Raw genomic sequence first — 14236 nt, 5'->3', positions numbered from 1 at the left:
AAACCACCAGCATCGCAAACCTTCACTGCTCATGAGGTCTCTACAACAGCAGAATAGCTTCATCAGCTACAGCTTGGCACTTCTATTGTTCCTCTGCACCTGTGAGCTCGAGAGTGGGCTTGGATCTGCCTTGGCACTCTCACTTCTCCAGCAGCAATGAAACTCAGGAGAGAAGAGTGATGCTCATTGCCCAACAGCAGAAATGCACAGCCAGTGTGGACCTGTGCCAGGCATAGGAGAGCAGACTGTCCAGCAGCATGGAGGAATAAAAACTAAGACTATTTAAAACAGACATAATGAGAATATGAAAAACCATGTAAAGAGTCCAGAAAATTCAGATTTTATCTTGCTGTACAGGTAACTCAAGACAATGTACTTGTACAGTGCCTGCCTAGCAGCTTCCTTGCAATTACATTTGATGAAATCCATGATTAAAACAGTTCAAATATTACCATTTAGTTCTTCATATTTACATCTCTTTACACCTTTACTAAGTACTTATTAAATTCCCTAATCTTGGCTCCTGAATTTCTATTTGCTGAAAATTAGCAGCCAAGAAATAATATTTAAAATACATTCTGGAAGCATTCATGAAAAATACCAAGGCAGTATTTTTCTTATGACATGAAGCCAGTATTTTTTTGTCAAATTCAAAAGGTAATTCCCCTTCTCTGATATGGGACTTCAATTGAAAGCTAATTAACTGCAGTCTAATCAATTCATATTTCTGTGTCATATAAATCTGGATTTGGCACTGAAGCCAGAAACTTTGTGGCTGTGACTTCCTAGCTGTAATTTCAGGCTTGCTAAGAGTCTCTGTACAAAGTGCATCTTTTCCTGCCTCTGGACTTTTATTTGGTCCTTGCATCTATGAGCACCTGGGGTGACCAAGGCAGAAGATTGGTTGCTCTCAGCTCCAAATTCCTTCAGTATCTCAGCTGTGCCAGGGGTCTAAAGCCTGACCTACCTATACCACGACTAGATGCAATTTTACTAATGCCTTCTGCATACAAGAATATGCCTTTCTGTCCTCAGCTCCTTGATTTGGCCATCAAATTTCACAAACTGCAATTTCTACCACTTTGAAGATCCAGAACATAGGAGTCACAGGGAAAATATAAGACTAAGTCTGCCAGTTTTCCCTGTCTGAACTTCTAATTCAGATACCAGCACCAAAATTTACAGCTGACATCTCTCCATTTACCAAGTGTCCATCCCCCTGATATGTGAGCCACGTGTGAGCCATCCCACAGCTCAAATCTCCCACCTGCAGTTTGTGGGGTGGCGATGGGAGACTGATTTACCCCTAAATCCTCCCACCTCTGTAGTACACACCAGAATGAGAGGAAGGTCTCACTGCCTCTGCTCTGGCTTCAAAGACTGTGGCTACAATGCAAAGGAGTAAAGCCAGTCCTCTCACTAGACGACGTAGTCCAATGATCCCGTATCTCCCCTCTTATATTAATGAGCTGTTCTGATGAAAGGAAATTGGAATGCATGTGTATTCTAGATCAACCCAGTCCTGGTCCTCTGTTGGTCACAGGTGTAGCAGTGGGCAGGGGACATGGAGAACAGGGCTGGCCAGGCTCCCTCAGGGGCTCTCTATCAACTGAATCTGTGGTGTGGAAAAAAGAGGAGGGCAGGCTGCAAAATCCACTTTGTGGTGCCCACGATTGCCTAGATAGGGGGGACCACGAGCCCTGGAGCAACACCAAGGAGGCAGGAGGAAGAGCACACAGCTGAACAGCTAGAGCATGGGACACACGTGGCATTCAAGACACCTCTTGCCAGCCCTTGCTAAGGCTGGATGTGCCCTAGCTTGCACACAAGGAAAGCTGTAAGCAGGCAAGCACCATTAAGGAATGAATCCGATCTTTCCCAAGCCCATCTGGAGATGTCAGAAGCAGAGCCAGGAGATTTTGACAAGGCCTGCCCAGATGCTCGACAAGAGAGGAGAGCTACTGCTTCCACCTCAAGTCTGCAGCTACAGGACACACATACCAGCAGAGAGGAAAAACACACAGTGCATACAAGCAGGCTACTTGCCAGCCCCAGGACTGCAGGGCTCCTGAGGAGGACCTATTTTTTAAAGATTTCTGCACCATGCCAGCCTTTTTGCTCTACAGCTGGAACCACATCCTTCCTTGTCCCCAAAGGTCCCAGGGGCTATGGCAGAAATTAAAGACTCTTTCTAGGTGTCCCCTTTTCCCTGCTCAGAAAGTTGTGTTGTGGCCTGTGCTCCCACCTCCCTCACTTGCCCACAGCTGCAAGGCAGCACAACCTTTACCAGTGCATTGGGAACGGGCAGGCGTTTCAGACCGCATGGTACACCAGCCCACGTGGGGTCTGGGCTAAGCACATGCAGCTCCCAGCCATGTCAGGGCTGCAGTCACCTATAGGCCCCTCCTTAAAAATGTTGCCTTCACAGATGCTCTGGCTCTAAACTGACAGGTTATTTGGGCCTAATCTTTTGCTATATAGACATAGATTGCTCGGTGGTGCAGAAGGCATAGGGCTGCCAGGCAGCCCCCAGCACTGAATCCACTATCAGCTCGCTTGATATATACTCGAAGAGCAAGCCGTGCAGGAGGCACAAATTTTGCACAGTTCAGTGCCTCCAGGCCAGGCTTCAAAATGCACCCTAAACAGATGAGCTGAACCCCTTTCAACAACTACTGTAAAAGGGATGGAATAACATCATATAGGATGTGCCCTGATGTTACACAGTAGGCTTCTATATTACTCTGCAAGCCACAGTGTACTCAGCTAAGTAGTCCTGCTTATCTCTTTTAAAGTTAGAGCTCATCACGCTGCAAAAAGACAACTCTCTGCTAACATAAAAGCTGAAAGATAGAAGAAAAAAAAATATCCATTGGTAGTAAAATGAAGACTGCAAAAATTACATCTTCTTTTCCCCTTTATAAAAAAAAAAAAAAAAGGCTATAATTGTTAGTAAAAAGACATTTCTTCAGGGAGTGATAGATCAATTACTAATTAAACAGTCAGCTCCAGAATTATGATGCTTAGTATTCTTAAAAAAATAACCTGCAACTGCCCCCCCAGTAAAAAACATTTTTTTTTACCTTTTTTTTTTTCTTAATTGCTCTGCAACCAAAAGCTGCTGAAAGCTTCCAGAGCCTATGAGACTGGTCCCTTGCTGCCTGGAATGTGATTATTTCACACCCCTGAACACTCAGATTTCTCTCCAAACTGTGTACTAAGAGAAAAGTCAGAGTTTCTTAATAGTTTTGGAGACATGATATGAAAAGACATAAGCAGGTTTTCACACTGTGATAAGAAAGCCAGAGGGACTCGCCAAGCTCAGATGACTGAAGACGAGCGACAGGGCCTCGCTTTTGAAAACCAGGAGTCTGAACACAGGCTCTGAGCTCTGTATTTCATTGCTTACGAGGGGGGAGAGAAATAAAAGGAAGAAAGGGTGTCTGCATTTCAGTCCTGTGAGCCTGCTGGTGTTGCCTTTTTTTTTTTTTTCCCCCTTTAATAAAGCTAAAGATTCACATGGTAGGGAATTAGCTTTTAGGGAGGCAAGCGAATTCAGAGACAATAATTGAGAACTACACATAACACATGCAGGGTACCACTGCCTCCTTATTTTGATTCTTCTCTGGCGTGATTCATTTCGTTTTGATGACTGCTTTCATTTCAATATGTTGCAAATCTATGGATAGTTTTACTAGGAGAAAGCAAATGAAATAATTAGTATCATTAAGGAGGAAAAAGTGAGTGCATGTTGGGGGGGGAGGGCTGTGCTGCTGATATTTCTGCCTTTGGTGAAGATACTATTTAGCCTGCTGCTTGCTGGTTTCCATCTTTATCTGATCACTGCTTGAAACACCTAATTGCTGTATTTATTACAGTTTTCTTTAACTTGCCATAATTTCATAGAAACTTTCACTTGGCATCGAAGATTAGCTAAGTAGGATTTTCTGAGCATTCTGCTGTTTACACTGCTGCTAATAAGTATTTAATGATCTGAGATTTTTAAGTCATAACTATGCAAATTCTGGCCGGGTCCCTGAAGGACCGTAGTTAATTAAAAGCAAAGAGAAAGTAGAAGATTGGCAACACACTTCCCGCCTTGCGAGATTAAGGCCAACTGGTGTGTTTCAGGCTAAGTGGCATCTTCCCAGCATGGATGGGCACCACGTGATGCCAATTTTGTTTCCTGGGAACAGGAGGGTATTTGGGGCTGGGGGGCTGATACCTCTCCTCCTTCAGAAAGCTGCCAGCCCCCTTTCCTGGGCTGAAATGCAGAGGGATGAACTTGGCGGTGTAAGTATAAACCAGCAGCTTTGTGTTAAGGGGAGAGTCTGTTGCACACACACTGATGCTGCACAGGTTTGAAAAGAGCTTGGATGGATGGACGGACTCAGGAAGCAGCATCGCTGCAGGGTTACGGAAGAAAGGATGTGATACCTGAGGAATTATGGGAAGCAGAAATCAAGGACAGTAGATAACTATCAGAGAGAGAAGTTACAAACCATAATAATAATAATAATCTTAGTTAATAAAGAATAACACTTTCCAGGTTCCCAGTGTGGAAGCTGCATAAAGTGCTCCTGAAGAAGTTACTAGCCAAAAGGCACAGGAAGCAAGCAGAAATGTTCTGCTCAATCTAAGGGGCCATCAGGCATGCCCAAGAAGGCATCTCCAGCTGTACAAAGATGCCAGAAAAAAAATCTCCAAAGGCTGCATAACTACTTAGATAAGAAAGGATGCTTTGGAAAAGAAATGAAGATATTGGGACAGCTGTGCTGCCATACTCTATGTGAAATGAGACTAAAAAAGCAAACTTGGGAAGGTTTCAAACTTCCAGGACAATACTTACCCATGATGATATGTTTTAAATTTGTTTTTCTTATAATGATATGGCCACCAATTTTAGACAATTTCTGAAGAAGATAGACAAGAAATATTCAGCTGAGCTGCTTGGTGGCCCATCCTTGCCAAAAGACAAAGGAGATAATAGAGGAATACGGTCACAAACTGCTGGCTTGGCCTGCCATATAGCGCAGGAGACTTGCAGAGCACTGGGCTACCCCTGGAGAAGTAAAAATATTAACCAGCATTTCATTAGAAGAAGAATTATTTTTTCAAGGAACAGAGATAGACCAGTCAGAAGATTGTTAAATGAAAGACCAAAGAGAAAAGTGATGAGATTAGGAAAAAAAAGCTAATTCTTACAGAGCCTCCATGTCAAGAACAAAACTAATCAAGATACTGAAAGATGTAAAGAGGAGAAATATGTATCGTCTACACACCAGTGCCAGCGGCCTGAGTAATAAAGAGAATAGGAATTGTTCATTTTATGAGCATAAACAGCCTAAATGGCATTAAAAAAGCCTGGTGGGAAGATCTGCATGAAAGGAATATTAAAATCAAGGATTTTAACCTAGCTAGGGAGCCTCAAGTGGACAGAAAGGGAGGGGAAGTAGCACACGCTGTCAGAAATGGCATTTTCTAGGACAGAATCAGTGACAATTTGGAAATTAATACTTATGGATTCATTTTCTGCCACATAAAGTAGAGAATTCATCCTGGCTAGAGAAATGGGCTGACAGGAGCCTTATGAAATTCAACAGACAAATGCAAGGTCCTGCACCTGTGCTGGCCTGACCTGCTGCTGCCCAAGAGCTAACAGGTAGTGGCTCTGCTGAAAAGGACCTGAGGCTCCTGGGGGGGACAGTAGGCAACACACCATCCATGCAAGGAAAGCTGATGGCATACCAAGATGCACCAACAGGAGTGCAGCCAGTAGATGAGGGAAGGGATTATCCCCTTTACTTTGCACGTGGTAGACCAAACTAAGAATAGCACGTTCAGTTTTGGATCCCCCAGTACAAGAAAGATGTTGACACACTGGAACAATTTCAGTGCACGGTCATGAAGATGCTCGGGGGCTGGAGCACTCGCCCTGTGACACAATGGACAAAAATCCAAGCAGGGAAGGGAGGTTCAGACTAGTTACAGATATAAAACAGTAGTGGGGCTGGGGCACAGAGAGGTGGTGCAGTTTCTGTCTGGGGTGTTTTTCAAGACTGGACTGGACAACTTTCAGCAGCAACCTAATCTGAGTTTGCTGTTGACTCTCCTTTGAACAAGAAGATTGGACCTGAGACCTCACAAGCTCCTTTCCAATCTGAATTATCTATGAACCTATGAACGTGATTAGGTGTGCCCAGATCACACTAAAAAACAGACTGACTAGCTGTCTTGGTGTTGGTCTGTAATCCACAGGGGAAAAACCCTCTCCTTATCCATCTGCAAGAGTTGAATTTGGGCAACATGTTTTGGAGACACCTAAATCTCCTTGCAGTTTCCCAGCATGTACAGCGATGTGCTCTACAACTCAAAGAAAATTGCATGTAAAGATGGAAGATACAGAGATTGTCTATTAAGTGCTGGGTTGGTTTTTTTTATATCACAGAATTTAAAGCTAGACCTCTTGATTATATGTGTGTTATGTACAAATCAAGTAAGGTTATCAACATTACTAGATGTACTTGCTGGATTAAAGAGGCCATATTCATGAAGTTGAAAACACACAGAAACAGCTATGCATCAAACCAGTCAGGATAAGGACTTTGATTCATGAACTGTGGATGACAATCAAGTGGTATTTAGGAATATTTATCAGGTATCCAAGAAGTTTCAATAGAGACAAGAAAGCTGAATAGGCTAAAAAGATAGTACCACATAAGTGAAAGCAAAAGCAGCGATGTAATAGCAAGAGAGGGGAAGTTAATACCAATGAATATAAATTAGGAGAAGGAAATTGTAGAAAATTTCTAAGAAGGAGGACATAAAATGGTACAAGTTAATCACTGGAACAAGAAAACAGAATTGTCACAAATAGTGTAAAAAGGCAGAAAGCTTCAATTAAAAAAAGTTATATGAGGAAGGTCAGATGATCTATGTGTACCATAGATGATAATGAGCTAGTTTCAGCTCCAGCTGTGATCAAGTATTTTAAGCTGTGCCTATCAAAATAGGAATATGCTAAGATAAGCAGGCCCGGACAATTTATATCCAAGAGTTTTAAAAGAGATGGCCAGAAAAGATCTGAACCAGTACTGATGATTTTTGATTAGTCTCAGAAAACTGGGAAAGCATCCAAGGGTCAAAGAAATTCTGATGTTGTGCCAGTACTTTAGAAACGCAGTGATCTCAGTAGGCTGACTGGACTGATGCTGATCACAGTACAGTAATGAAATTGCTGATATGCAGCTTTGATAGATTACAGATTAAAGGTGGATAATAAAATTAACCATAATCAACACAGGTTTAAGGAAAAATAGACATCATCAAACTAATGTGCTATAATTTCGTATGAGATTACAAGTCTGGTTCACACAAGTAATTATGTTGATATGGCTGGAATGATATGAAATCATCATGACATACATTAGCTAGAGAAAAACTGGCTAAGTAATAAACCTCACATGCAACAGTAAATGGGGACTCATTCATGAGCAGATGTACTTCTGTAATGCACAATTCTTGCCGCTCTGTTCTTTATTTATCACAACCTGGCAGAAAATTAAAAAAAAAAAGAATCACTGATGGATTTTGCCATTGAAGCATATTTTGGGGAGAACAGAAACAAAATGAAGAGGACAAGTCAGCGATATAGAACAGTATGAACTGCTTTGGAAATACAAACAATACGTATTCCAGTGTGAACAAATGGAACAGCATATATCTGGGAACAAAGTTTGCTGTTCCTACTAATAGGAAAGGATTTTCTCTCATCAGAAGAGGAGACAGAGGAAAAAAAAAACAACCGACCAAACTTGGAGCCAATGGAGAAAGCAGCTGAATAAATTGATAGGGAGATGTTGTGATTGATTAGGTTGGCTACTGCAATGCTTGGCTGTAAGAAGTATATAAAATTTCAGGCTGGAATAGAGACACAGTATTACCACTGAAGACATTTGTCCTGGTTTCAGCTGGGATAGAGTTAGTTTTCTTCTTAGTAGTTAGTACAGTGCTGTGTTTTGGCTCTGATGTGAGAACAATGTTGACAACACACTGATGTTTTTAGTTGTTGCTGGGTGATGTTTATACTAAGTCAAGGACTTTGCAGTTTCTTGGGCCCTGCCAGTGAGAGGGCTGGAGGGGCACAGGAAACTGGGAGGGGACACAGCCAGGACAGGTGACTTGAACTAGCCAAAGAGGTGTTCCATACCATATGACATCATGCTGAGTATATAAACTGGGGGAAAGAAGAAGGAAGGGGGCAGAGGGACATCCGGCGTTATGGCATTTGTCTTCCCAGGTAACTGTTACACATGATGGAGCCTGGCTTTCCCGGAGATGGCTGAGCACCTGCCTGCCCATGGGAAGTAGCAAATTAATTCCTTGCTTTGCTTTGCTTGCGTGCGTGGCTTCTGCTTTACCTATTAAATTGTTCTTATCTCAACCCCTGAGTTCTACAGTCCTTTCCGATTCTCCTCCTCATCCCTCTGGGTGAGGGGGAGTGAGTGAGTGGCTGCGTGGGGCTTGGTTGCCAGCTGGGGTTAAACCATGACTGCACTGAAGCGGCTACAGAGTGCTGAGTCTTGTTCTGATGTCCACCACTTTTAAAAGCTATTAAAAAACACTGCAAGTATATTTCAAAATGCCAAAACATACAAGTCATGCCATTCCTCTCAAAGGCAAGGTCAGGATGGGATTCAACCACAGTTTATGAAATCCTACATGGCAAGCTCCAGTGTGATAATGGAGAGGGGCAAAGATGGGGCATCCTCTGAAAGACAGACCAGCCTTCTCCTCAGCCATTGGACTCCAACCAGCAAGCAGTTAAGGAAAGATGTGGGACGTATTTTGGGCACACACTTGTAATCACAATCATCCCCCAGCCACATAGTGAAGCCTTCTCCCCTTTAACCTACCTCCCTGCTAAGCTGCATACCAGAACATGTCATGTGGATGCCACAGAAGAGGGCAGAGACAGACATAATTCCCACCACAGATTTTCAATTACAGCCCATGGCTTAAGGGAGGCAGAACCACCACTCGGTTGAATGAATGTCCCCAAGGCCAGGCAGATTGCATGAAGTCACTCCTTGCATGGGGATACTCAGGACAGTCAAGTAAAGGGACATCTCCCTTCAGAAAAGGGCAGTGGCATCATCTCCAACCACATGTGAAGAAAGCTGTCTCACCGAGCAGAGTGAGCAGGAGAAACTGCTTACTCTTTTTTTGCTAGAGAACTGCCTGGCTTAAAAAATACATGAGTGCTAGCCCAGAAATAAGTGACTCTTCTCCAAAATTAATGCACGTATAGATACTGGCTGACATTTCCAATATGATTAGTGTTCACATCATCTCAACTTTCAAAACGTAGTAGGCTCTCAACTTTAGGATGCTGCCCTCTGAAGTTGCCTCAGATCGAGCTCTCTAAATGCACCCATCGCTGTGGGAAACATGATGACAGATGAGACCTAATCACAAACACAGGGGAAGAGGGACTCCCACCAGGACAGCTGGTGATGAGCACAGTCTGCTTGAAATGTCTGGGAACCTGCAACCTCCTGTTGCCAGCAAGCAGTTGGGAAACGAAGCATCGGCAAGCTGAATCTGCAGCGCTGGTTGCTTGTGTGCACAAGGGCATCAGCATTCTTCAACCCAAATTACCTCGCTTGGTTTTAGGAGCTCCGAGGGAAACAATGAAGGACAGCATTGACTTAGGACTGTTGTTTTGATTTTTTTCTAATCCTTTCTGAAAAAAAACCATGTTGAAGGTGGTTGGGGGAGGGAGTGTGCGAAAGGGGAGAAAGTTCTGGTGATGTCAGCTCCTATCGCCATGGAAACTGAACATTTTTAGTGACAATGGAGTCTTCCTCCTTGAGCTGCTGGGTTGCGTGGGGAGCAGGGGCAAGCAGGGCAGGGGCACATGAGGGAATTCATCTAACTAAAACTATAGCTTCTGGCTTTCCAAGGGAGTGAGGAGAAAACTACGAATGAATGCCTGAATACATGGTTTATGTAACCAAGACACGTCTGGGGCAATAGCAGCAAATAGTCATTATGCTCTTTGATAAAACATGCTGTCATGCAGCAAGCCAGATGGAGGTATCTCAGCTGCCTAGGAACACCCGACAGAACAGTCCCTTGCCTGCACTTTGCTTTTCCAAGCTACAGTTTATTCTTCCAACTTTTGCTGCCTTGTTGGTGTTTGTTTGGAAAGGGAGAAGGGAAGAGCAGAGGTTGGGAAGTATAGTCCTTATTGTTGAAATGGAGCGAAGCTGCATATCTTTTAGGCAGTGCATTACTTCCCAACATCATGGGTGTTTTCTTCAGAGCCAAATTTATGACCTCCCTTAAAGGCAGTGACAGTCCAGGACCATGAAAAAGGAGAAGGCCCTTAGAGAAAACTGATTAGCCTCTGGATCACGATCTAACTCACTGGCATAGAGAAAAGATGCAAAATCTAATGCAGGATGTCTTTTCGTAGTCAGCAGGCTAAGGCAGCATCTGGACCCAGAGTAAGCTGAAGCTGAGATCCAGGTGTGGGACCAATCAGGATAAAGCTTGGGGCTTAAATTTGAGGTTAAGTAAAAGCCTATAGTCTGTATGTAAGGGCAATTTTGAGCCTTGGATTTGATTTAAACAGCGCAGACAAATTTAATGAATTTCAAAGAATAATGAATTAGTAACTACCAGCTTTTGTAACTCAAAATACATTATATAGTCATTAGTTCTATATAACCAAATGGAAAAAAATCTTTCTTTAGCAGAAGTCTTTTGAGATCAGATATTCTAATGAGATTACTATCATTTCAGCCTGACACCTCATGAGGAAAATTGTATAGAAATCAGGAAACAAATTTCTTTCAGTTTTGAACCTGAAATGAAAAATCCTCCACACTGATTATTTCATATCTACGGAGTTGATTCTAAGTCTCCTTGGCATTGAAAGGAATTCAGATATGAGCTTTTTTCCTAGTATTGCTATCAGATGCACAAAAGACTCTCTGTTCAAATTTCTGCCAGCAACAGCAACTGAGGGAAACATATAAATGGGGTTTACTCCCTTCTCACCTAGGCAGGATGAATTTCACTAATTTTCTGCATGGAGTAAGCATTTGAGCTCACTCTCATTTTTTAGCATTGCCCCACTGATTTCTTCATCTCTCCGGATCACGTCACCCACATACCATGTTTGCAGGGACACCAAGCAGAGCAAAACCCCCAGTTCCCAAGCCTTTTACCCCATACACCAATGATCCCATGCCCACTTGGAGCAAAGCCTTCCTCCCAGCATACTGCAGCACATCACCCACACGGAGGAGCACTGTGGGCTCCAAGGTCCCCCTTCCAAACACAACACACCTGTTTTTCCCTTTCCTCCTCAAAGGCTGATGTGGTAGGGACTCCAGTCACCAGTAGTTTTGCCATCAGGAGCTCAGGCTAGCACAGGCAATGATCTGGCATTGTCTGTGCTAGCACCTGACACCACCACGTGTCAGGAGCTTTAACTTAGCTTTTCCCAATGAACTCACAATCCCCATGTCGGGCTATTTTAAATCAGACACTAATCACAGCAGGCTCAGCCACAAGAAAGGTCTTCCCATCTCACACGTTGTGTTAATTCAGAAAAAGCTACAACTTTCATCTGCCTGTTCCCCTTTCAGGCACAAGCTGGCTGAGAATCAGCCTTCCAACTTTTACTCCTGAACTGAGTTTGAAAATCTCTGCTCCCTCCAGAAGCAAACAATTATACACCCTTCCAGAGAGAATGACTTTCAAGTCTTGCTATAGAACTGTGTCAAAAGCAAATATAAAGACAGTGTTGCGCTGCACCACAGAGGAAAACTCTGCAAAGTGAGCTCAAACTCACTCTGGTTCAGTCAGTGATACACACACTTTCAGGTGACAGCAAATGCAGGTAATTACTTGCTGGAAGGAAGAAGAAAGTTGGGGTTTCTCTCCGAACAGACATTCACTTGTTTGCTGTAAGAACAGCAATATTAAGTATTTATTTCTGACCCTTCTTTTTTTTTTTTTTTTATTAACTATACCACAAGGCAATCTAATTGAAAATGGACAAATTCACAAAAGCAGATGCCCACTGGCATTGGAGATGGGGAGATGGACATTGGCTGTGATTCAATAGACAAATCCTGGTAGGCTTTCCACTTCATACACGTAGAGGGGAAATCAGAGCTTCACCATAGCAACTTTATTGTAAAAAACGCTCAAATGTCAACTTGTCCCAATAGTACCATGGGTAAGGCCAGTGCAATACAAAGACAAAAAAAGAGTAACAAAAATTACATTCCTACCTTTGAAACACTGCTGCTGGAAACAAAGCTAGCTTAGTTCTGGTAAAGGTTACACCTGTTCCACTCAGACATTTTAACGGAAAAAAAAAAAGGTTCTGGGCTAGCTCTTCAGCTGGTACAAAATAACACCCTTCACTGAAGTTGTGCAAGATAGATGGCTGCACATGAGCTGGGGAGCCAAGCTACATTGTCTAATGTTTCTTCCATAGACTGCTAACCCTAAGGAGTCTGATTCCAGCTCAGCAGATGTACTGGAATAGCACCAACGTGGAAACCTTCCCCTCAGGTACATAGTTTCTGTTCCATGCAAGACTCTAGCAAACACTGAACAAATAATCCCAGAAACCATCGACCTACCCAGCCATAACAATGAAGAAATCCAGGCGATTCCAGGTATCTCCAAGGTAACACTTCTTGCCAAAGATCCCCAGGGCCACCATCTTTAAGACCATTTCCATAGCAAAGAAGATGAAGATGAAGTCATCAAATACCTGCCAAACAGAAACCCAAGAGTACATTTGATAAGCATTCTCAGCCTTGGACTTTAAAACACAAAATGTGAGGCAAATACAAATTTCAGTACTTCTGAAAAATTACTTAGAGGCAGGGCTGGAAAAGCTTCTTCCATGCAGCCCTACCATCACAGCTTCCTGCTGCTCAAGTAAGCAAGGAGCTTTTATAGTTGTTTTTTTCCCCATGGGTGAAGATATTGTTGTAGACTCAGAGACTCCTTACAGGTACTTGAAAAGGAGGCGTTTGCTCAGCACCAGCAGGCCCAAACCTGGCCAGGGAAACAGTGCCCTTTCCCAAGGTCTCCCAGGAGCGATTTCTCATCACTCTGCTGCAAACAGCTCAGCTAAGGACATAGTGCAGCTTCATATGCACCTTGAGCTGCACATACCAAACACAGATGGAAGCTTCAGGTATCTGAATGTCACAGCCTTAGCAACACTACAGATGACATTTGCTGTCACCTTCTCTTCGGGGAAGCAGCAAGCACAGCTAGTGCATTCATAGGCTGGACGTACCCATGGCTCTTCTTGGCATACCTTTTGTTTCTTCTCCCTTTGGGCATCCTGAATGCAACATTACCTGAAGACTTAGTACTCTTACTGTCCCGAGTACTGAATGCATTGGGAGGCTGTTATTCTCTCCTGCCTGGATATTGTAACCTTAATTATTTCTCCCTGGCTTCCCTCTGAGCTATGTATGTTGTAGCTGTCTGTATCAGGAAATGCCTGCTTATGCACCGGATCAGGAAGGCTAACAACTGGTCTGTATTGCAGGGTCACAAGTAGACCTAATTCATTATCTCTCCCTCACCCCATTCCCCTCCTGAAAGCAAATTCCTGCCGTTTTACAACAGGATCGCTTACTGCCAGGGACATTCTTGCCAATCTGTCTAGGAAGGTGTTGCTCACATGCTGAAGGAAAGCATGCATGAAAATTTGTGACTTGGACTGAGGCACCATCACAACAAGAAGGAAGTCTGCTTACCTGCAAGATTTTACACCTGTCAGAAAGGCAGTCCATATCCTCACATGGCTGGTACATCCCCAGGGTAACGCAGTTTAACAAAATCACCATCATGCTGACACACTCAAACCACGTGGAAAAGAGTCAAGGAAAATTTCTGTAAAAGCATCATGTCTGACATAAGCTTCCTCTAGGCTCGGGGTGACAAAATAGGAAGATTAAGGGAAATAACAACTGTTAGTAAGCCGATTTATTACATTCTTATGTTTTCCCCCCTCAGTTCCTCTCTACTCCACTCCTTGATTAAGCCAAAACTCTTTTGAAAAGAAGAAAGCAGAGGTAACACAAACACCTATGGTATTTATAAAGTCAAATTATTGCCATAGCTAAGCACATGCTCACTCCTCTCCTGTTGGTTTGCTGAGTCCCTTCCCTTGTCAGTTTACTGA

At 43.3% G+C, this 14236-nt stretch overlaps 1 protein-coding gene across 1 annotated transcript in view; it reads right to left on the bottom strand.

Annotated features, from left to right (window-relative positions):
- The window catches only part of CACNA1I (calcium voltage-gated channel subunit alpha1 I), a 91940-nt gene extending 78039 nt beyond the window's left edge, over positions 1-13901 (bottom strand). Inside the window, exons 1-2 of the mRNA XM_040596766.1 lie at positions 13809-13901; positions 12669-12802 (exon numbers count right to left, since the gene is read on the bottom strand). Coding sequence (XP_040452700.1) covers positions 12669-12802; positions 13809-13901 — 227 coding nt within the window. The remainder of the gene's footprint in view (positions 1-12668; positions 12803-13808) is intronic.
- Positions 13902-14236: the final 335 nt, after the last annotated feature.

The sequence above is a fragment of the Falco naumanni genome, chromosome 5 (genome assembly GCF_017639655.2).
Source record: "Falco naumanni isolate bFalNau1 chromosome 5, bFalNau1.pat, whole genome shotgun sequence".
Lineage (NCBI taxonomy): Eukaryota > Metazoa > Chordata > Aves > Falconiformes > Falconidae > Falco > Falco naumanni.
Note: the sequence above shows the minus strand (reverse complement) of the source record. Positions and strands in the feature narration are given on the sequence as shown.